The 23612-nt window shown below is 43.3% G+C and overlaps 2 protein-coding genes across 2 annotated transcripts; one reads left to right on the forward strand and one right to left on the reverse strand.

Moving 5' to 3' along the window:
- Window positions 1–351: 351 nt before the first annotated feature.
- pax9 (paired box 9) lies at window positions 352–7296 on the reverse strand. Its single transcript, XM_062396614.1, has 3 exons — window positions 7157–7296; window positions 5963–6577; window positions 352–570 (listed from the first exon to the last, which is right to left on the reverse strand). Exons 1-3 carry the CDS (start codon window positions 7158–7160, stop codon window positions 395–397), a joined length of 795 nt encoding a protein of 264 aa, XP_062252598.1. The 5' UTR covers window positions 7161–7296; the 3' UTR covers window positions 352–394.
- Window positions 7297–21305: 14009 nt separating this feature from the next.
- nkx2.9 (NK2 transcription factor related, locus 9 (Drosophila)) lies at window positions 21306–22644 on the forward strand. The gene is made up of 2 exons (XM_062398162.1): window positions 21306–21504; window positions 22040–22644. Exons 1-2 carry the CDS (start codon window positions 21363–21365, stop codon window positions 22591–22593), a joined length of 696 nt encoding a protein of 231 aa, XP_062254146.1. The 5' UTR covers window positions 21306–21362; the 3' UTR covers window positions 22594–22644.
- Window positions 22645–23612: the final 968 nt, after the last annotated feature.

Genomic DNA, 23612 nt, shown 5'->3' on the forward strand with positions numbered 1-23612 from the left:
ACACCTGCCCTGCCAGTTCTTTCACACACTGTAAAATGGACAGAATGTGTATTCCCTCTGTCTTTGGTCTGACTGTGTGAAGCAGGGACGAGGATCAGGAGGTGGAGGAGGTGGAGGAGGTGGAGGAGGAGGAGGAGTAGGGCGGCACAAATATGGTCCCGGGCCCCCCGAGGGCCTCGCACAAAGGAGGCAGTGAGATTGAAATGTAGCCACACGAGACAGACTTGATGTCTTCACCGTCCTCGCCATATCTCACACACCACCCACTCACCCCTTTGTCCCTCTCCACCCCCCCCACCTCAGTCAGCCGACTTCACAGCGCCGAGGCGGGGTGACCGGGTGGATGGCGTCACGGCCGGCTGTCGTGCTCTTGAAGGCCAGAGGTGTGGCGGTGTCACAGCTGTGGGGAGATGGCGCACTGCCACTGGCCGGCCGCCATGTGGCTCCGGTCACACAGGCCGACGTGGTGGCGCTGCACCCCGTGCAGGGTGACACTCGGGTGGGAGGGCGGTAGGGAGGGATGCTGGGCGCTGTGACATAGCTGTTCGCTGTGGGCGATCCACTCGGCGTCTGGGTAGGAAAGAGGGAGAGAGAGAGAGAGGAGACGATCAGAAGCTGTGGATCTGTGTCAGAGGGGTCAAAGGTCACGGTTGACTCGTTCTCAGGCGGCCTGGTTCCAGGTAGAAATCGCAGTCAATCATTTTTCATCACCCGTTTCTCCAGAAAATTTCAAAACAGGAAATAATTTGCCACTCAACAGCAAGATTTCTACTGAGACTCCAGGTTTGAGTTATTTAGTGACTCCAGCCCAGGTAGACCCACACACACACACACACACACACACACACACACAGAGACACACGCACACACACACACACAAACACTAGCAGCTGAGATGTAATGGAAAAAAGCTGAGGCGAGCTGCACAGCAAAGTGAAAGGGAAAGTGACGGCTGAATGATAAACAGCACAGAGCAGCTTCACAGCCACCACATAAAAAACCCACTTTTACCCATTTCGATGAAAGTATGGATGATCAATTATTCGCCCTCGTGCCCCTGGAACACATTAAACACGAATAACAAAACCATACATGCACGATCCCCCCCCCCCAGGTCTGGAAGCGGAACACTGTTTTCTACCTAAAGCTGGACGTTGATATTACCACGCCAGACGATGGGAGACAGGGGTGGTTTGGGAGGGGGGGGGGGGGGGGGGGGGGGGGGGGGGGGTCGCGCCACAAAACAGATGTCACGAGAGATTGAGAGTGAAAGGGCAGGAAGAGGGGAAATATGATAGAGAACGAGGCGAGCGTGGAGTTCCGAAGCATGAATGGGTTTTTTGCTTCTCTGGCACGGCGACAGGACTTAACTTGGGGAATTCACCAAAGCATTTCAACAGGGAGGCCGAAATGGTCTGTTCCTGGGTGGTCTGCGACTACTGGGAATCATTTTTTTTGGATAATCTGATCTTTTCTGTTCCTGCGACTCGTTCTCATGGACGGACGCACAGAGAAAAGGAGACGTGAAAAATGATGCTCTAAGCTGACGTTTGTGGTGATTGTGATGCACGACTGTGGAGAGGAGACTGGTTGTGTGTGTACATGTCTGCGGGTGTGTGTCGGGTGTCTGGGGGGGTGTTTGTGGATGTTTGTGTGTCTTCACGTCCACGGCGTGTTTGATAAAACGCTCTACAGGCTTTTAGCTGCGTTTCAATTTTTTTCCCATTTCAAATCATTTAGGTTTATCACAGCGTGTAACACATTCAGCATTACACACATATACAGCATAAATACACACACCCACTGTACACTCACACAGCATAAATACACACACCCACTGTACACACACAAGCATACACACACAGGCTCTACATAGACACACTAACGAAACAATCTGCTGCTACATGAACATCACAGCCTCACACGTGAGAGATGAATCAACACCTGTCTGACACAAAGTCAACAACATGGAGAAGGTTTTACAGATGTTGTGTGTTTATCACAGTTTGTTCAGGTGTTCCTATTATTGTGTTCACCACTCAACATCTGACGTAATATCTGCAAAGATGTGTGTAGAAAATCCATCTAAATAAAATGTGTAATCTCACAAAAAGCCCACATGCATGTGTGTATTTTATTTAAATAACCTCACACGTGTTATGGTTTATATTGTTCTTATGATTTAGGTCTGTTTGGTCACAAGAGGTTAATGGTGATATTAAAATATCTTTAATATCAGACTTGAATAATCATTTTAAAAAAGCACCTTTATCCAATATTATCTAAACTTCATATATTCCAAATAAATAATTTAAAAACCTTCATATCATCTTAATAATGGCGAGAGAGAATATTAAAAGACGTGAAATATTGATTATATAATTGTTTACATTTTTTTTACGTCAGTTTTCGTGAAGAACATGAACTGATTCACCTCTGAGCTGCCGCGTGGACATGATCTATATCATTTAATGTATTTGTTATAATACTCTTCATCTTCCTCTTCATCTTCCAGAATAAAACCAACCCGAGGATCCAATGGGTGCACCCCCTCTCCCCCCCACCCCCTCCGCAGGGCGCCCATAGGCCTCGTGCTGTCACCTCAGTCTGATACTGAAGAAGACACTGAGGCCTCGTCACTAAAGCGTGTAATGCTTCGAATGAACTCAACGTTCAGAAGTCACATTTAGAGAAAATGATTAAAAAGTTAAACTTAAGAAAAGTGTTTTAAACTTTGACTTTTTAAAAACAGATTTAATACATTTTGCTTCAAAACGAGGAAGCAAATGAAAGATTTAGAAACTTTCAATCTGAAGTTTTAACTCGTGTTGTCTCAAAGGGATCAGATCTATTTAACAGGAGAAGTCGATCCTCAGTCTTCACCATTCTCTGTGATTTAAAGACTCTAGTGATCATTAAGCTGTTGGTTCGAGACCTTGAGGAAAGTCGCTGTGTCCGGTGTCACTTTGAAAAGCTTCCTGGTCTCAGCGTGAAAACTGAGCCGGAGACGAAGAGGCCAAATATCAACCTCTCGTTTTTTATCTGGCGAGAATCGATCGTCCTTCAAAAATAAGAGGAAAGAAATCTGCGCAATAAAAAATAAAAGCCACTGAGGGGACGTTTAGTTTTTAATAGAAAAACTAAAAAGACCAAAAAGTTATAAATTATTATAAAAATTATTATTTTTATAAAATATATACAGGGAGAGTCCTTAACTTTAATTATTACGAAATGTACGTTGTTTCAAATTAACGTAAATTTGATAATTGGCCATTGATGCTTTTTATTATTCTAAATTTCAGATTTATTTTGAACAATTATTTTAAATGCCTGCAACTCACTTGTTTTAAACAAAATAGCACTTTACAGGCCACTGCATTTTTTTAGTTTATAATATAAAACACTTAAAAGTTCAGTATCTTGGCTCAAACGTTGAACCCTAAATATTTAAAATTGCTTATTAGAATAATTTAGCAGTAAAAGGAAAGCAGTCTATGTTTAAGCTCTCAGTTTCTGAGTGTCGTTACAGTCACAGTTAATTCCAAGAGCCCAACGAGCTGCAGAAACAAACCAATAGAATAAGTGTAGGCAATCCTACCCTCTTTCACCCACTAATTGTCATTTTATAATTTAGACTGGGAGGATTCATAAAAACCAGTGGCCATGCAGCAAGACCGACAGGAAGTGGCTGCACCTTTATGAAGCAGAATAAAAAATAATAATAAGGTATAACAGAAACCAGAAGCCAGAAGCAGCGCGATAATTCTGCGAGAGGTGAAACTTCAGGGCCACATCATAATCAGAATAATATTATTTAAAAAAGACTGGGATTGGATGAATAGCCTCACCACCAGGAGGAGAGGAGTTCGATTCTCTGCGTTTACCTGCGTGGATTTTGCGTGTCAATGCGGTTGTATCCACGCCATTGACTAGTGGAGAGGTGGCTGCTGGGAAATTAGTCCGTGTATTGCGGCCCATTCTTCTAGTTTGGCGCAGGGAAAGGATGGACTGTCACTAACTGGTGGGGGGGAGGCAGAAGAGAGGAGGAGGGTTTTTCTGTCCAGATGAAGGGTGGAAGGGGAAAGTACAAACTAAACCAGAGTCTCTGCCTCGCACACAAACATCAGGCCCAGATTAACCAGGAGACACAATAAACCCGGAGACTTTTAGCACTGAGGCTCATTCAGATGTCACTTCATCGATTCAGACCTCATGTGTCAAAGCTCTTATTTTTATAACCTGGTCCTGTTCCAGATCAGTTGGACAAAAACGGAAAATAGAAATTTTAAATAATCTGGTTTTGAGATTAGGTTTGGATTATTTGTGTCCAATCGCATGAAAATTGGATAATATCTTTTTTGTATAAATTTAAGATATTTACCCTAATTTCTAAAACTAATAATCAATTTAATTGGTCATGTTTTTGTTGGATTGGGACTGAGAAGTATTGTACAGAAGGTGCTATTTGTTGCCTTAAAGAAAATGAATTGAAACTATTTGTTTTGGTTCGTCCTGTGCAGCAGATTAACGCCCAGTCATAGATTGATAAAAGTAAAAACGTCTCTGGTGGAAGTGGGACAACAAAACGTGTCCTCATCCGGGACGAATCCCATTTACTTTCACCGTTTATTTTTTTCCTGCGTAATAGATTTAATACCTCACGTGATCCCCAGCGTCTGCACTGGGAAACAAAGTCCAACAAGGCTCCAGCTCGTTGAAGAGCATTTATTTAAAATGTTGAAATATTTGTATGTAATACTGCACTTATTGTCAAGGGTATTTCTGATGAATTGTGTTGAATTAATCCAAAACAGTTTACTCTATGTAGTACTCTAGTGTGTGTGGCCCATGCACGACAATTAAGATGCGTAAAATCACGATCAGTTTATAACAATATGCCTGAAAATATTTCTAATAATTTCCCAGTATTTTAGCAATAATCGTCACTTTGGTGCAAATAATCTTTGGCGTTTTAAATCGACTCCAAAATCCTTTGACCCTGCATTCAAAAGCCTGCCACAAACATCTGCTAATAATTTGGAAATGCATGAATTGTTTATAAAGCTACACTTTCTTAAAGAACACTCGGCAGCTCTCCTCCACGTCTCCCTCGCGTGTGTCTCGTGCAGTTCGCCGTGCAGCGAGCTATTCGCAGCGGGCTTGGAGCGCAGAGGAGCCGGGGCTTGTTTGTGCACGGCCGCCCTGCTGGAGCCTGACAGCGGGGACTGACAGCATTTCCCCTCGTGCCTCTGCAAAACGAGCTCCCAGAGAAAAAACAAGATGCCTTTCACAACACCGAGCCGGCCATTAACACTGATTTATGCCGGGTCCTGTTTCACTGTTTCCAAAACAGCCGTGGTCTTTGTGGAGCGCGGGCCAAAGTTATCAGGGCCTCTACCTGCATGTGACACATGCACGACAAACACAAACACGCAGGCTGCGGCCGCAAATGTATCTTAACCAGACCAGAGTCATGGCGCACACTTCATCCAACTCCATCTCCCTCCAATATTCCACATCCGCCTCTTAATCATTAGTGCAAGCTGGACCATATGTTTCTGCACTGACCTGCCCCCCACCCCCCTTCAAACCACTATCAGCAGGCCTCTGGGATACGGGATGACGTACGAGTAGCACGTCACATTGTAGGGACACTTTACGCGTCTTTTTGGGTGGTTTTAGTTTGGGTTGCAGGGTTAGTTTGCACACACACGACGTGGCGCAAAGCAGAAAGGAGAATGCGCAGTGATAGCACACGGAAGGGGCTCGAGAAAATGACGTGTGGCTGCAGGTCAGATCTCCACAGAGGCCTGAGAGCTTTTTAGGTGCTATTATACAATTAGAGTAGAAATGAATACCCCCCCCACACACACGCATGGACACCGTTGTGCGTAAAAACCAAAGTTGGATTAAATGCAGTGCAACAATCAGAAGAAACCGCCCTCCATGCAGCCATGCTTACTTTGTTGCTCTGTAATAGACCGTATCCCCAGAATATCTGTCACGGAGTGCGAGGAGGGCCATATCCTGTGCATGGCCATGTGTCCGGGGAGGGTGGGCATGCCAGGGGGAGTGGGCACTTTGGAAGACGGGTATGAGTATAAGTGGTTGTAGGGTAACGTTGGTTGAGGCGGGGGGTGAGGCCCCTGTTTGCCGGACTCGTACTGACTCTGCTGGGACAGATTCCCGATCTTGTTGCGCAGGATCCGACTGATGGAGCTCACGGAGGGGAGGTTGAACTTGTCGCAAACCCCGTCGGCGAGTAGCCTGTCCCGGATCTCCCAGGCAAAAATCCCCGGGTCCCTCTGCTTGTATGTCCGTATGTGCTTGACCACGGTGGGTGTGGTGACCCGCGGCTTGCTGCCTCCGATGGCCCCCGGGAGGATGGAGCCCGTCTCGTTGTAGCGGGCCAGGATCTTGCTGACGCAGCCGTGGGATACGCGCAGCTGCCGGCTAATGTCGCAGGGTCGAATCCCGAGCTGGGCCAGCTCCACTATCCGGAGCCGGATGGCGTTGGGGAGCGGCCTGCCGTTGACGAAAACACCGCCGAGTTGGTTCACCTCGCCGAAGGCTGGCTCTGGTGTCAAAATCAAACACACACATGAGAATGAGAGATTGAGTCACTGACCCGAGGCCTAGCACAGATTCAATAACCACTCGTTCATAGGGTCTTTTTCCAATTAATATAATTATATAGAGTCAAATAAATAAGGTGTGAAACTCTCTAGCAAGTTTTTTTTTTTTTTTGCCATTCCCAAGACTAATGTCTAACCAAAATAAATCTAGTTGAACCCATCAATACGCAAAGGTGCATATTTTTGGATTTTAAGTGCCCCCCCCCCCTCCCTCTCTATACAATCCTCTATCACTGTGAGTTGTGTGCAGTTTAATGTTGGTTTGTCCACTAATCGATGCGAGACACACAAGCTGAACTTCACGCGGACGTCCTGTCGTCGATGCTAAAGCCTGTGCGTAACTGGCACATGTTCTGTCTCTGTCTACTGGTTCCTCCCCCGTGGATCAGCACCTAACCTGTTCCTCACAGCGCCACAGACAGACAACACCTCGCCATCGCCTTGTCTACAAGGACGTTGGACAATTCGCTACATCCCTGCAGAAGAAAAAAAAAAGAACCCCGATCCAACACTGAACTCACCCATAGTGTTAAACCCGCAAATGAAGAACACGGTGTCCGGATTGTGCCCCCTGCGTGGATCCTGCTCCGCGTCCAGCGTGTCCACCGTCCAGAGCCGTGTCCAAGAAAATGTTCTCGTGCGATAAGGAACAAGAGGGACAAAATTCTCGGTCTGTTTCCTGACGGCGCTGGAGACAGGCTTACATTTCAATCTGTGGAAATCGGGAGGCTGGACTTCCAACTCTTCTCTCCCCGCCGGTTGGCCCAGCTCGCCGATAGACGCTCGGGATTGCTCGGAGCTGAGTCGCCATTGGTCCAGAAGTTTGACATGACAAGTTCACGGAGACACCCCCGCCACCCTCCTCCCCCCCCCCACCTCCCCAAGTCCTCCTCCTCGCCCTGCTCTGTCCCATCACAGAGCAAAGCCTGGGATATACCACCATGAATGCGTTTATTATTGAGACACGCGGTGAGTATAAAAAAAGCAATATCAAGATTTTGGATTAGATCTAAATCTTTTCAACTTGGATATGAGTCTAAATAAAGAAATGCGCAAAAAAAAAAGGGACCATCACAGAGAAACGCCAACTGGAAAATAATCATATTTCCATAAAATCCACATTTTAACCACACGTTTAGCTGTCATTAATTATATATAACATTCGTGTGTAAGTGACAAAGATGAATCCTTTCAAAACAATCGAAGAGCTAACCTCTGCAATGAAAGCAAAAAGGTGGAGAAGCTAACTTCTGGTGGCTTTACGCTCCACTGCCCTTCATCCCAACTTCTTTTAAATGGCACCATTAAGGAAATGGAAGGAGAGTGACTGATTGGTGTTAAATAATGTAACCGGCTGGGTGATGTGGAGAAAGCGTGCCTCCGTGCACTAGGTTATTATGACGCTCTTTTCTTTAAGTGTCTGTCGCTCGTGTATTTTTATTTTTCACTGTTCTTTACGCATTAAACCATCATCGCCAAACACACCAGCAAATCTAATCCATCCAGCGCCCGATGATGTTTGGCTGAAAATGAGGCGAAGACAAAACAAACATGTTTAACTTTTGTAAAGATTCTGCCTGGTTTAAAAAATAAATGACAGAGTTAAACCGCCTGATTTAACTCGTGTCTTAATTTAAATATTAAATAAATCTTTGACCAGGTTGACACAAACATTACTCTCTCAAGTTTTATTAATCCAACTGTTTTATCTTTTTCCTTTTCAGACAGCAAAATAATTTGATTTGCATTAAGCCATTGCGCGGGACATCAGGCCCAACGTGTACTCCTTCTGTGCCAAATTACGCACAGCAAGCGTTTATGATATGACCGTTTCTGGAGCTCACGTATGATATATTAATTGCCCTTTAGATTACAACCTTTACATAATTACACGCGAGGCTCATAGCTTGCAGAGGAATATCTTAAAAAAGGGGGATCATGTCTAACTTAACTGCCCCTGCACACATGGACCGGCTGCGCAGAAACCCCCCATTTGCAGGCAATAAGAAAGATTTGTTGCTTCCCGACACGAGAAACAAACACACACCATAACTTTGCGCCTTCGCTCGCTCTCTCTCTCTCTCCCCTGGTTTGACACATGCTTTGGGTTTTTCTCGTGTTATATTTTCTTTTTTCAAAATAAAAGGCCACAGCGCGTGACTGACCTGCATCTCCCAACGACCTGGAGGGATCAACGTGCATGTAAACATCAAACAGCGCAGCCATGCAGCCGTGCAGTTTGGAATATGGTTGGAAACCACCGCTGACATTAAACACCGAGGCTGCCGTGAGGGGCCAAAGTGTACACACGGTGTGTCTCGCTGTTTGTTCCAGTGTGCTCAGCTCAGCTCGGCTCGGCTCTGCTCTGCTCTGCTCGGCTCGGCTCGGCTCAGCTCAGCTATGTGGGCTTTAGAGTAAACTCCCTGTTACTATACTTTAATCGTTTTCCACATTTTCAGGCCTTAAATCTCTGCAACTGCACAGATCTCCCCGTGCGTAAAAACACAACTCTGGTTCTTAAAGAGACGTGAATTAACGCTTTTCTACAGATATGTTTACTTACATGACACCTTATTAGTGGACTCGTTTTAAAAAACCATCGTGTCGCTGCTCGGGTCCCCCCCACCTGCCCACCCTGCCCAGCTCCCCTGGCCACTAATGCGTTCAGGGATGATGTTTACCGTGTGGGGAAACGTGCTGAACTGGTTTCCACTGAGGAGCCTCTGGTGGCCGAAACAACAGAAGGTCAGCAGCGAGGGAGCAGAGGTCCCATCCCACTGCTCCATCTCTCACTGAACACACACTCATCCCCATTAGGAGATGTCCAACCGGACACTGCAGCCCCATGGGATTAGTGTGGGAGGGCACGAGGAAAAATAATAGGTGTATCCCATGTGTTTATATGATAAATGATATCACACAACTGGAAATAACAATAAAATTGATACAAAATAATTGAGCACATGGCGGATGCATTGTCACATCACAAAGTTATTAGATTAGATCCCATCAGCGATTATCTTAATACAAGTACTATTATAATTTTAATTATATCAGGCTGTGTGTCAAAGGTGTAATAGTGATAGATATTAATAATTGCAATAAAAGTAATATTGTTTTAATCAAATGGGCCTGTTGGAGGGGGGGGGGGGGGGGGTAGATAATCCTCATGTGTTTGTCATTATCTCGTCATGTAGCTCTGGACCAGTGGATTGTTTCATGTGCTGGAAGCAAACTTTAACAAATAACCACCAGGAATATAATCTTTTTTTCCTCCAGTGTATTTATTTTTCCTCCGTCTGTCCGTGCACGCCACGCCGGTGCTAACAGGCCTCCTCCACGCCTCACTGGAGCCACGGCTGTCACACGCCTGCTCCGCGCAGCACCAGCCCGAACCCGTCCATGTCGAATTGAACAGCTCTGACCGTCTGTGAAGGAAACGCATCACTTGTCTGACAAATTGTGTAACGATGGACTCGAGAGCTTCGACAGCAGCAGGTTGACTCGCACGTCTCCTGGTCTCACACAGCGGCGGGTGGTGGTGGAGCCCAGGCTCCCGCGCACGGTCTGCGGCGGTGGGCCTCTCCACACTTCACCAATACCGGTCTCCATTATTCATAGCTGCAGGTGCATGAACAAAAAAAGTCAGTGAACGTTACATATTTGTCTGTAATGTAGGTTATCAGGTCACATCCTGCAGGAAATAGTTTCTTGCCACATGCATGACTGGATTCGAACATTTCCAACACACTCTGCTACTCTATGCGTCGGACGCGTATCCAGGATTTCTGCAGAAGAAAATGCAAAGCTGCGGTTCCATGTGGCAAAATATGTGCATCGATGATTTAATGCATGAGAGACGTTTTGCAAATAATCATATTGACTCACTCGTGTCCTGCAGCCTGCGTGGAGCCACACTGTCATATTCTTCCTCTTCATAAAACTCCATTATATTTTATAAACATGCTCAAATAATTCAAGTCAAGCAGTTACTCTTGTCTGGTTGTAAGGTTATGTAACATGATATTATGGGATTCAATGTTTGTGCGATTAATCAACTGATTTGGAACAATGGAATCGTAATATTTCGTTTAATATTTCCCTTAAATTCTTGTTTTGTTGCTGTTGTTTTCACATTTGTTCCTCTAACACCACCTGAAGGGTGAAGCTGAATATCATGAATCTCTGCTCTCTGGAAGTTAGTTTGCACTTGTACTTATTTAAATCACAGCTTTTGCATATTTGTTTTCACGGTTAGAAGATTTAATAATGACTCAACATGGAGGGAGGAGAGCGTGTGAGCCGAATGTATTTTACTGTGGCTAATGTTTTCTGTATTTGTTCCATTAAGGTCATGGTCAAACCGAGAGACCTTTAAAAAAGTCACAAAAATATATAATTATGAAAATCGTGCTTCATTCAAATCTAAAAGAAAAGTAAAATTAGAGAACAACATGTTTTATTCTGCTTTGATAAGATGAGTGGAGCTTTTATTGATCCTCCGTGGAGGAATTTCAGAATCCATACACCAAGGCAACGAAAGGGGAAAATGTAAATAAACATGCGAATAATCATAGTAATAATGTATACAATAAAAGTAGAAATAGATAATATATGTATATCAAATATGAAAGGTAAAGATTGTGATCAAGGTTGTGTAATTTTACAGCTGTCAAATTATTGTAATATACAATGTACAAAATGTGCACCAGGCCTTTTGATGTTAGTGTTTCACATTGGAACACAGTGATTTTCACCATGTAATTTTCATCAATAGCAATATAACGAAGGTTGTATATTTATATATAAAATAATATGATATATATGGTTAATGCATTCAGCAGCACAGTGAGGAGGTAATCCACATAATCAGTCGACCTCAGATTGGTGAAACGTTTTGCTTTTTATCAAGAGTTTAAAACCAGGGATCTGTCTTAAACTTTAAAATAAATAACTTTGATGCTGATAATTATCTGTATCGAGTGAAATGAGCATTTTAATCTTGATTTAATTTGTGTCCATGCAGCACAGCCCTGTTTCCCAGGTCACACAATTCAACCACACATCAGCACCGTCCTCCTCCACTGGGAAGGGTTTCACTTTTGGAAAATGAAGACACGTTGTTCAGGCGTTGTGCAGAAAACTGTCTGGTCTTGTCAGAGTGACAAACCCCCTCCTTAATAAATCACGCAGCGGCTCCAGTCCTGCATTTCTCCGACGCACCGCAGAGGTGTGCGCAGGGGGGGGGGGGGGGGGGACGAGGCTGTGCCAGGAACAGCGCGCGTGATCCACCTGAGTTTGTTTACCTGTCGGTTTCAGAGCCGTCTGTAAACTGCGATGACCCAGACACTCCCACCTCAACTATCTGCTCCAGCAGTCACTTAACTACCTTGAGTTTTTAATAAGCACTTGTTCAACAAGTGGAGACACGAGAACCTTTTTTTTTTACTCAACACTTTGTCACGATGGAAAAAAAAGGAGAAGGCCTCACGTCGTGGTAAACAAACAAAATGACGTGTGCAGCAGGATTTCGATTAATTCTGATCGAAAGAAGAGTCTGAATTTGATTACTGTTCGATATTTTTTCCTGTCAGACGTCACCCAGGCTCCTCAGATCATGATGGAGATCAGTTTCATCCGCAGTGGGATTTAAACACGACGTTTGGCTGCACCCCCTCCTGGGAAACGAACCAAAATCAATGTAAATCAATGATATATTTAGTTATTAAGAGTTTATCTTGTTATTCCTACAGTTAATAAAACACATAAACATCTGTACGTCTGTAAACATCTGTATTTTGTTTCAATTTGCTACATATTAAAATGTCCTCGCAATGTGAGAGGTCATCTATATAGCGAATATTGATTATACATCGTTTTCACATTTTAGTTTGGAAATCTGAATAATTCCACTCGTGAAACATACGAACATGAAAACTTCAACCTGAAATTGATTAAATATTTAGTATTTGTACCAAAACCATATAGAACAGCGTTGATGCTGGTAATGGGAGTGAACTCCACCATTTCCAAAAGAACAACACTCCACTAAGACTTTAATCTAATTAATTGTGGCGTCACAGATGTTTATTCTAGAGATTATAATCTGATCTAAGAGATAAAACTTCACAGGTCCGCAGGACGTTCAGATGAAAAGCTGAGGCACAAAGAAACAAACTAAATCACTCAACACAGAATCCCTTACAGCATCAAGTCGATAAGATTTTAAATCCTTCATCTTAAAACTTGAAAGCAGTGTTGGAAAGTAACTAAGTACATTTACTCGAGTATGAGGATTAAAACTTTCTTAGGTTTTTCCTTTTTTCAGCTTCTAATTCATAAAACATATTTGGCTTTTTACTCGACTACGTTTATCAGATAAATTAGGTTATTGATATAAATAATCAACAAATAAATGACAGTGTTTTATTATAGATCAAAATAAGACTTTATTGATCCCAGGGATTTAAAAACTACTAAGCAGTTCTGAAACAACATCAATATACTGAGTCAATATTATATGATAAATGCATTAATAGTTAGAAGACTGAACTTTAACATTATTCTAAAATGGGCCACTCAACACAACGAACAACCTTTTGTGTTTTATTTATACTTATTCTTACTTTTTAATATTGAACGTTGGTCTTTAACTACTTGTACTGGTAACAGAGTATATATACACTGCAGAAGTATTACTACAAGATCGAAATACTTCGGCATAAAATTCAATATTAGTGGCGGAATTCATGGGAAATTGATTCACCCATAGTTTATAGACAAACAATATGATTTACTGAAATGTTGTCGAGAGAAAAACATTATTTTTACTGTTGTTGTAATTTGAATTATTTATTTATTGTATCGCGTTGGTTGTTTAAGTTAAATAGCATTTCCAAAACTCATAGCTAAACTTCAGACAAATCCACAGTCAGGACACTGAGCTCAGCCAGAGACGCGCTGACTGATCCGATTACTTTAAAAAGAGGAAGCAGCAGAGCGGTGAAATCCAAGCCACCGCTAACTGTCCCCTGTAGGTGTGTGTGTGTTTGTGTGTGTGTCTTTGTGAAAGGGAGTGTGTGTGTGTGTGTGTGTGTGTGTGTGTGTGTGTGTGTGTGTGTGTGTGTGTGTGTGTGTGTGTGTGTGAGTGAGTGAGTGAGTGTGTGATATTCAGATAAGACTGCATGGAGCTTTCATGTGAGGAGCTGGAGGGTGACATCTCTTTAACCTGGCGACTCCAACCTCTGGGTCCTGAGCGACACCATTAAAGTCTGTGCGCGGGTTAGCACTTCGCCCGGGTTGAGAGGCGAGGTAACTTTAGCGCGGGCCTTAATGAGGACGAGCGCGGGTTAAAGACGTGTGTAGTCGTGTTTCAGAGGCCTGGCCTGGAGTTCAGCCCAGTGCGACAAAAAGGAACAATATTTACGACACTTTTACGCATACATCACTTTGACATCTGTGCGTCTGGCACCTGGCATCCATTAGTATTAAATATTTCATTCCGCCCTAATTTGGACCTTTCTTTGTCCCGCACCGAGGACAGCGGAGGAGAAAAACCCGCAGAGTTCAACCTTCACGCGCTTTTACGCAGCGTTTCCTTTGTGCAGAAACGTGCAAATGGGGTGTTGATGCAGACCACACCGCCGCGCTCCACGCGCCCTATAGAGCCGAGGAACGGTTGAGTCATACCTGAGCTGGACTTATATTAAATTTCCTCATGCATTAAGATCCAGAAACATTCCTGTAATTAGTCAGGCCCGGCTTCACCGGTGTTTTACACAGTGTTATTAGATTACCGAGTGAACCCAGTGTTCAGTGTCCTCATAAACAAACAGGGGCCGAGCGGAGTCACGTGTTTGTGGGTCCGTGTGGAGCAGCGACACACAACCGATGTTTGATTGTGAGCCTGATGTCTGAGGAGGAAACGAATAAAACGTGGGAATGAAATAAACTACAATAACTTTCTGTTTCTGCTGTAGAATTATGTTTCTGTTTAATTGATAAGTGAACATCTCATATGATGTGAATGTTCACCGAGGCCTACTGAATCCAGTCCACGTGACCCATCCTGACTTGGAAGCTGATTCTGCCGCTTTTTACACAATTCAATGACAAGTTGCATGAGTCAGTGACACTGCAGGGGGCGCTGTTGAGCCCCAGAGAACTGGACACTGAGGTTGAACCTTCTAAAGTTGTTCCCTGGTGAGACAACAGCACTGGAGTGTCCCCCCTGTGTGTCCCTGCTGGTCTCAGTGTCTTTAAAGGGTCACTGCCTCTGCCAACACGCAACCACACAACCTGCTTACTAAAGTACAGTGGCGCCATCTAGTGGACATCTAGAAAACCGAAAATGTGTATTACACATTGTGATAGCTCTTTACAGCACCTATAGCATTCATGAGGTAAATAGGTTATATCTCAAACTATATATCATGTTTTTATATGTTCTGTATTTCATTCACTGCTCCGTGTTATGAATATTTATAGATTCCTGATGAGGTTCAAGTTTTTTCTGTTTTTTAATGTTACACGTTTTCATTGTAAGCTCCTCCTTGTGTTTTAAGTTCATTCTGTGTAAAGATTTAAGGCACAGATCAAACTTTGGTGTCACCGTCCTTTGCCCTTGGTCCTGGACATGAAGGTTGTTTCCAACTATCCTGAACCTGCCAGAGTTGTTCTGTGGATTAATTGAGTCTCAGTGTTTTCTGTCTCTTTGTTGGATCTCATCCTGTCTCCGTGACGCAGGGACCAGGACTCTGTGAGGGACCAGATCACCTGTCAACAGGCTGATTGTTGTTAAAGCCTCTGGTTTTGTGTCTGGGCTCAGGACTGATGACACGACTCTCTGATTGAGAGCTGAAGAATCTAAACATCAAAATGCCCAAAAAAACTTAATACATTCATGTGTGTTTTAAATTATGTCTACTTTTTTGTTTATTTTTCTACGCGTGCATTTCAATCCTTCTTCTTCATCTTCCAAATTAAAGGTCTGACTTTTAATAATTGATTGATCCAATATTTGTAGAGTTTGTAGCCTCACTGACCGATCCTTAGTCTGTTCATGTGCAGGTCTGAATGTGGCTGGAGGTAAAATCATGCAGGAGACTCAGGACCCCTCAGTCAGACAGGGAGTTCTAACTACATCCCCACACCATGAAGGGACCTGCAGCTGGTTTCATCTTCCCACCACTGATCGTCCCTTAGTTTCACATCACGCAGCTGAGAGTGAAGAGCACAGCAAGAACTACGTCTGAGGATCAAGCCTCTGGTGTTCACCCCCTTTCAGATAAAGACTGAGGGGAACCTCATCCACAGTTTGTCGTTTGAATTCAAAGGCTGAAGCAGGACTGTGTCTGTCAGTTTCAAGGTGTGTCCTCTAGAGGGCGACCACGTATCAGACATGTCTCCAGTAGCTGCAGCAGGTTCAGAGGCCTCATATGTTGACATCTCACAGAAGTACAACGTTTTTATTTTCAGAAAGAACTTTGTGACAGATTAGAGTTACGTCCTCTTTTATCAAACAGTTAGTTTCTTTACACTGTGACTTAAAATCACTTTCCTTTGTTTCAACAGGTTCTTCATGAAAACAAAACCTGAAACATGTCTGAAAAAGATGGAAACACAAACTGTTCAGAATGTGAGTTTAATTCAGCCTGATTCTGTTTGATTCATTTATTTCATATTTTCATCTCACTTATCTTCTGTGTCTTAGTGTCGATGTTCTCATGCATGTCGGTGGACTCACAGTTTCTTAATTCAGAGCTTTAACTGGAACAAATATGAGACAACAAAGAGTTCAGTGACTATATTGTTACCACGTATACCAAGTTAAATACGTTCAAATAAAATCTTGTTTGAAAAAGACCACTATCTGACTTTTTTCATGAATTGGTCTTTATATAAATAATAAAGCAGCTAATCATCTATTTTGAACAAAGTGTATGAATAATAAATAAAATTAAAGATTAGCAGTTTTGAGAATGTTAAAATGTTAAATATAGTTGAGTTGCGTCCGCACAGAGCTGATATCACATCCAGTGACTGTTGGACTGGTGTGAGCAGTGATAGACTGGGGCTGATGGCAGCTGGGGAAACAACTCAGCTGAAAAGTAAGTGATATTTCTGAGAGACTCCTGTTTACGTTTGCATGTTTTATTATCTGTGTCCCCAGAGGAGGAAGGAACTCAAGTTAGAATTTTACTACCATTAATACAAATGAATTAATGACAGATCCCTGCTGGTAATCTAGATAAATAATCAATAATACATCACACTAAGCACAGAGCTTAAAAGTAATATTGTAAGTTAATTTATTACTTTTACATACATTTGATAGAACTTGATTTTTCTCTTTTCATTGTAAGACATTTGTGATTTTATGTTTTCTGAAATTGTGAAATTTAGCAATTCAACATCAAAGATCAAAGTTTGAAATTAATTGAAAGTTCAATGGAAAAGGCCATTCAAGAAGTATATTTGTGCTTTGGGCTTCTTTCAAAACTAAAAGGATTTAACGTGTTAAGCTTCTCTTCAAAATCAATGGTGTTAAGTGGCGTCTCCTTGTGTGTAACAAGTCGCTCCACACGTGGTTTCTCTTGATTTCTATTTCAATAAACACACTGATTGTCGTAATGCTCATGTTGATGTTCAGGGATCGTTCTCTCTTTCCCGTGTTTTGTATCTTCTCTTGTGAAAATCCCATCGGTACACACTGGCTTTGTGTCCTAAAGCATCAGACAAACAAACCTGACTTGTGGACACACACAGACACACACTCACTGAGCAGCAAACACACACACACACAGACACACACAGACACACACACTCAGTGAGCAGCAAACACCCAGCTGCTGCTTGGTCAAGCCGCCTCACAAGACCCCAGTTTACTACAGAGAGTGATGTGGCGGCCAAGTAATTATCCCCTGCTGCCCCTCTCCAAAATGCTAATGGTATTTACAGGACAGGGGGAGAGGAGCAGGGACGGCGGCAGGTGCAGCAGCTGGAGCGTGATGCTACACTAAAGCCATCACGCTGTGCTGTGGAGGAACAGAGGCCTCATTGTGGCTGTAAAGGTGACGGACAATCAGACTGGAATCAGATAAACATCTCAGGGGTTTATCTCTGTACTGGTCTTAATGTAAAGAACCAGTTCAGGGCTGGAGGGCACGTGAGGATGTCAGCAGATGGTACAGTGGTGACATGGTGGATGTTGTGTTAAATGAATATTAACTTTGATATGAAGAGTTAAAGGGACACTCCACCAAATTGAACATGCACAGCTTCTTGCATTCATCATCAAAAGTTGCCTGTTACTCAGCCGACTGCATGATTATCTCAACTTTGGCTTGAGACTCAAAAGAAATAGCCAAGTGCTGTTTTTTGATTCTAACTCTTTTGAGGGAAGACCGCATCAGAGGAGAGTGTTCTTTTATTTGCAGACTCCTTTTATTTTAACCGATGGGCCCAGGAAACATCCAGATACTGACCTGACACTAGAATTTACTATATGGACACAACAATACAGAAATATCCGAAGGGGCCTGGTGGTGAATGCATTGTCTCTATTAGAGATGTCAGACATGTAAAGACATTACAAAAATACTGTGTTGTACTTGTTAAAAAAAGTCTTAAAATCATCTATACTCCATTAATGCTCAGTGAAGAAATAAGAACATTTGAATTAATCAAAATATTTGCAGAAGTTGATTTCTCAGTGGAGGTGAAATGGAGGTTTTGGGTTTTTCCATTTTAGGTTTGTTGTAGCGTTTCCTGTTAGGCTTACAAATGTCCAAAATGTTATTGATATGAGCAAAGCACTGATTTACAGTGAGAACAAAGAAAACTGTCTCTTCAGCAGATGAATGTGGAAACGGTCAAACTGCACATCATTTAGCAGGGGGACAATAACCAAACACAATTTTGAACTGAGAAGGAAACTGAAATTTGAACATCTGAGTGAATCACACTCTGTGGTTCACTTGTTTTTGCAGACTCCTGTCTGTAAAGCTTTATTTGAACTTCCCTCGTTGCTGGGGTGAAAAAATGTTGAAACTGTCTGTTTAAGCAGCTGATTCCAGAAGCGAGCGAGAGGAGCCCGGGTTTGTCTGAGGAGGGATCGGAGATGGAGAGCTGAACAACAGAGTAAATATTTGGCAGTGGAGAGCTCTTGGGGCTGCAGAGGACCCTCTCCGGCTGAAGCCTGTGGGTGTTAAATAGATTAAGGGGCTGCTGGGTCATTGTGGACAGAGAAAATTCCCGCTCTTTGGACATGACTTCTCTTTGCTTGTGCGTGTTTTTGCTCTCCAATCGAGTGCCCTCTGTAAACTATCCACTCAGCAAACCTGCGCTATACTGTAATCCGCTGTTTGTCAACCACTGGAGGCCGATGGGTACACAGAAATGAAGCCTGAAGGAGGACATGGTTCTCACAGGGTTTGGTGATAACACATTATCATCATAAAAGTTGCTGGGGTTTGTTTGTTTTCGGGGGAAACGTGTGCGTAATGTGCGTAAAAGTGTTTAAATGGGGGAAAAAAACAGCATTTAAGGGCTCGTTTAGGATAAATCTGGGTCACTGACTTTTGCTGAGCTCTGAAAACCTAAAGAGGAATTTAAAAGGGATTTAATACGTCCTGAATCACACGTGTAATATTGCCCCAGACTATGGACTTGGCGGCAGGAGACGCGAAGCAGTAGATAGTGTCCCAGATCCCATTCAGCCCCATTCAAAACCATGACAACACGGAACAAGCTCGGATTTATCCTGCAAAGTTAAAGGACATTGTGCCTGGGCGTCAATCAGGCATTATTGCGGGACTGAACAAATGCAAAATCTTGACTGGAACAAATGCTTCCAACGGGTCTCGGACGCGGGGCTACATTTTCCCCTTTTGTTCCCCTCCTCTGGTTGGCATGTATTTGTGTTGCCTCTCGTCCGACCACCCAGGACGACTGGGGAGGCATGTTCCACCAGCGCTCTCGGTCCCCGGCCTCATGCACCGCGCTTGAAGTGGATAAGGGCCTAATATCAATATCAAATACGAGTTAAAAACAGCAGCAGCCCCCCACATAAGGCTGGATTCACGCTTTGCATTGAATGCGTTTTATATGTGTCTGGATGGAGCCAAGATATCAGCCTGTGGGCGTCAGGCTGAGTGGAGGAAGATCGGCTGTTCTCTCCATGAAGGAATCCATTTGTTTCACTGTGAAATGGCGTTAAAATGCGCAGTAAGTTGTGCATGTCTGAGCCACAGAGCTTCCTTAAAGTTCTGTGCGTAAAGTAAGATTAATTATCGATAATTCATCTTGATTATCAATGAATAAAATCCTGTCAGCAAAGATCAGTCATCGCTGCAATTTGTCAGAAACTTGTTTTGAAACTTCGAGTTGGACATAACAAGTCTTTATTGTACAATTCTTTTACTTTAGCAGTATTGTTCTTTAAACAATGTATTTAGTTCAATTTTAATAACATTTACAGATATTTCAGAGTTGTAAACAAAGATTGTAAATGTTTTCAGTCATCAGCAAAAACCCTTAGTGTCAAATTCTACACATGCAAAACATTATTGAGGACATTGAAACTTTAAGCTATGACAAAATGACATTGGAAAGTGGAAACTGATTTTAATTCGATTCTTATCAGATATAACGACAGAAAATCCTATAACAGGACAATCATCCAGTTTCATTCACTGGCACCAACACACCTCCATGACACATGTGTTAACTGGTGTTAATCAGTAGACATTATTTCATAAAACAAAGCTATAAAGTATAGTTGAAGGTGTAAGGACATTTTAAGTATTTTTTCGTTATTGTTCATTATTACACTTTCAATAATTGTGAATTCTCTTATGAGGACATAGTTTACATTAGTCAAACTGGGTTTTTCTATGCCAGGAGTAGTTAGACTGGGACAAACAAACTCAAATATTCAAACTAAATATCAAGTTTAGCATTTACAAAAAATCCTGAGAGTATTATCATCTTAAATCATCCAGAAAAAAGTTCTGAAAAAGGACGATTTTCCTTGAAAACAAGAAGCCACTCGCTCGAGAATCCGTCACCCTCCATAAAAGTGCACATTTCTCACGCCTGTAATTAATACGCCTCTAATGGACGTATTAGTTAAACCAACTCTCAGGCTAATTGCTCACTTTGTATGCAAATGCTGGACACGTTGTTCTGGATGAGAGGAGGGAGGCAGTGAGGGAGGAGAGGAGGATGGGATTGGGGGGGCGGGGGGGGGGCTGATGATGGGACGGCCTCTGTTGTCAGTTGCCACCCAAGACGTGATTCAGCCTCAACAATCACCATTATCTGTTTCCCCAGTTTGACGATACGGGGCGAATCTGTAATGATGACGAGTGTTTCCTTCGCTCATTGTTGAGTTCACCCGCAGCCTCCACACCTACCGTCATTGGGTGACAGCACTCCAGCCTTTCAGGTACCCGGCGGAGGAGGAGGCTTTATAAGCGCGCAGCCTTGTGTTTGCAGCTTATGGAGAACTGTTTGTGTAAACACTGAGCCCAGTGAGCACACACACTCACACACACACAACACACACACACTGGTGTTTGGACAGTGCGTAAAGTGGAAAGGAGATACAGACCGAGTGAGAGAGAGCATCCTCCCTGGACAGGCTTAATCTGAGTGCTTGTTTATTTCCTAAAAAAACAAACTCACAACCCCTGGACTGAGTCTGCACTGGCACGAGGACGCGACATGGCTGCACCGACCAAGTTCAGCTTCTCCGTGAGGAGCATCCTAGACCTGCCCGAGCTGGAGACGGTTCCCGGCTACTCCTCCTGCTCCTCCAGCTCGCCCTACTCCTCCTGGATGGACTGCGACCGGAGCCCCTGCATATGTAAGTGCACGTTTCAAGCCATTTTGATGATGATGCTGGGTTTTTCTGATCCACCATGTCCACTGTTTAATGTTATGTATTAATATGCTTTATTTTGACATTTGTAATAACGTTTATCAGGAGAATGGATGTTGGATTGTGGGCCTTCCTCAGTAAATATTTTGGATACAAAGAAGAATGGATGGATGGATAGGATAGAGATAAAGATGGATGGATGGATAGAGATCAATAGATAGAAAGATGGATGGTAGGACAAAGAGATAAAGATGGATGGATTGATGGATGGATGTGTAGATGGATGGATAGATAGAGGTGGATAAATGGATGTATGGTTGTCGATAAAGAAAATGCAATGTGTATAGGCTCTATGTTTTATGATATTATTTAAATGTGTAGAAGTGTGGACTAACCTGTATATGTTTAGATGGACAGATACATGTATGGATGTGGACAGATGGAACACCGAATGTGTACTGCTCTATGTGTGTTATTACGTTGTTCCTATATGTGGACTAACGGGTGATTGTTTCTGCAGCCTCGGATGAAGGCAGCCTCGAGGCCTCCCCGGACTCCACCAAGCCGGACGACTCGTCCCTGGACTCGGAGCCCGGCAAGAGCAAGAAGAGCAAGAAGCGGCGGGTTCTGTTCTCCAAGGGCCAGACCCTGGAGCTGGAGAGGCGCTTCCGCCAGCAGCGCTACCTGTCCGGCCCGGAGAGGGAGCAGCTGGCCCGGCTCCTCAGCCTGACCCCGACCCAGGTGAAGATCTGGTTCCAGAACCACCGCTACAAGATGAAGAGAGGCCGCGCGGAGCTCCTCCACGACGCGGCGATGGCGCAGCATCCCCCGGTGCTGCGCAGGCTCGTTGTCCCGATCCTGGTGCGGGACGGGAAACCTTTCCAAACCTGCTTACTGGACACGGAGAAACCCGGGTGTTTACCCCACTCCTTCCCCTTGGCCTACCCGGCTCTGCAGCACCCGTCCCCGCTCGCTCTTCCTCCCAGGTACCAGCACTTTCCCACCGCGGCGGCCTCCAGATTCGCCTGGAGAGACTTTTGGAGCGACTCAGTTCACTTTAACTCTTTCAAATGAAGGCCTCATCTTTTTTAACATTCATGCACAAACTCATTTAGAATCGCATCAAATGTTTTCTGAATGTTCAGCAAATTTTCGAGCAACTTAAACATTTAGATTTTTAGAGCCAAACGTATTTTTGCACATTTTATTTTTGCATATCTATTTTTCTCTTCGTGGGACTCGTCGGTGTGGCCTGGATTTTGAAATTATCCGCCGGGATAATGTATTTGTATGTTTTTTGAAGCCGTTTAAACAAAATATTTGTATGAATAACTTGATGGCAGACACTGTACAGTATCTGTCTGTATTAGGCGCTGATAGAAGAAGTATTATTATTATTATAGCCTGAATGTTTGAAGGAAAAAATGATGTTATTTGTTGTTTGAAAGTTTCTTTCACTTGTTTGTACTGTTTCTACTTGTGAACAAAAATTATTAATAAAACTCTCACATATTTTGTATTTTAGTGTAATGTGTTTTCTTCTTTCAAGTTTATCCCCCAAGTCTTCACGTATTTTCTGAATCAAAGCAAATACAGAATACAGAAATACTTATTTTATTTGATTTATTCAGTTGATTCTGGTTGTTTTTCTTTTTAGAAATAGTATTGAAGCTCAATTTGGGCTCAACATTTGGGCTCAGTTGTTTTAAAATCATACATTTTAGTCTAAAATATATAGAATTTGTAGAATCTAAAAGATGTAGCAGGTCATGACAGGGGCTCAGGGGCCTTTCTAATGGTAAAGGAAACTAATTATTCAGCCAAAAGCTGAGCAAACATTTCTCCTAAAGAGACAGGCTTTGCTTAAGCATAAGAATAGATGGCCAGTAAACATCCCTCACTATAGCTCCATGTAGTCGTCTGGGCCCATGGGCTGCTTTCCCCTTTTATACTGTGAACTTTTGTTATTCTGAGGCCAGTGGGACAAATGCAGCGACTGGAGCTTAGTTTATGTTCTGAGAGGAAAGAGAAATAAGGAGTTTTAAAGGTGCAACAGGCTGAATTAAAAGCAGGTGCCTGACTTATCTTTAATA

Source organism: Platichthys flesus, chromosome 10 (assembly GCF_949316205.1).
Source record: "Platichthys flesus chromosome 10, fPlaFle2.1, whole genome shotgun sequence".
NCBI lineage: Eukaryota > Metazoa > Chordata > Actinopteri > Pleuronectiformes > Pleuronectidae > Platichthys > Platichthys flesus.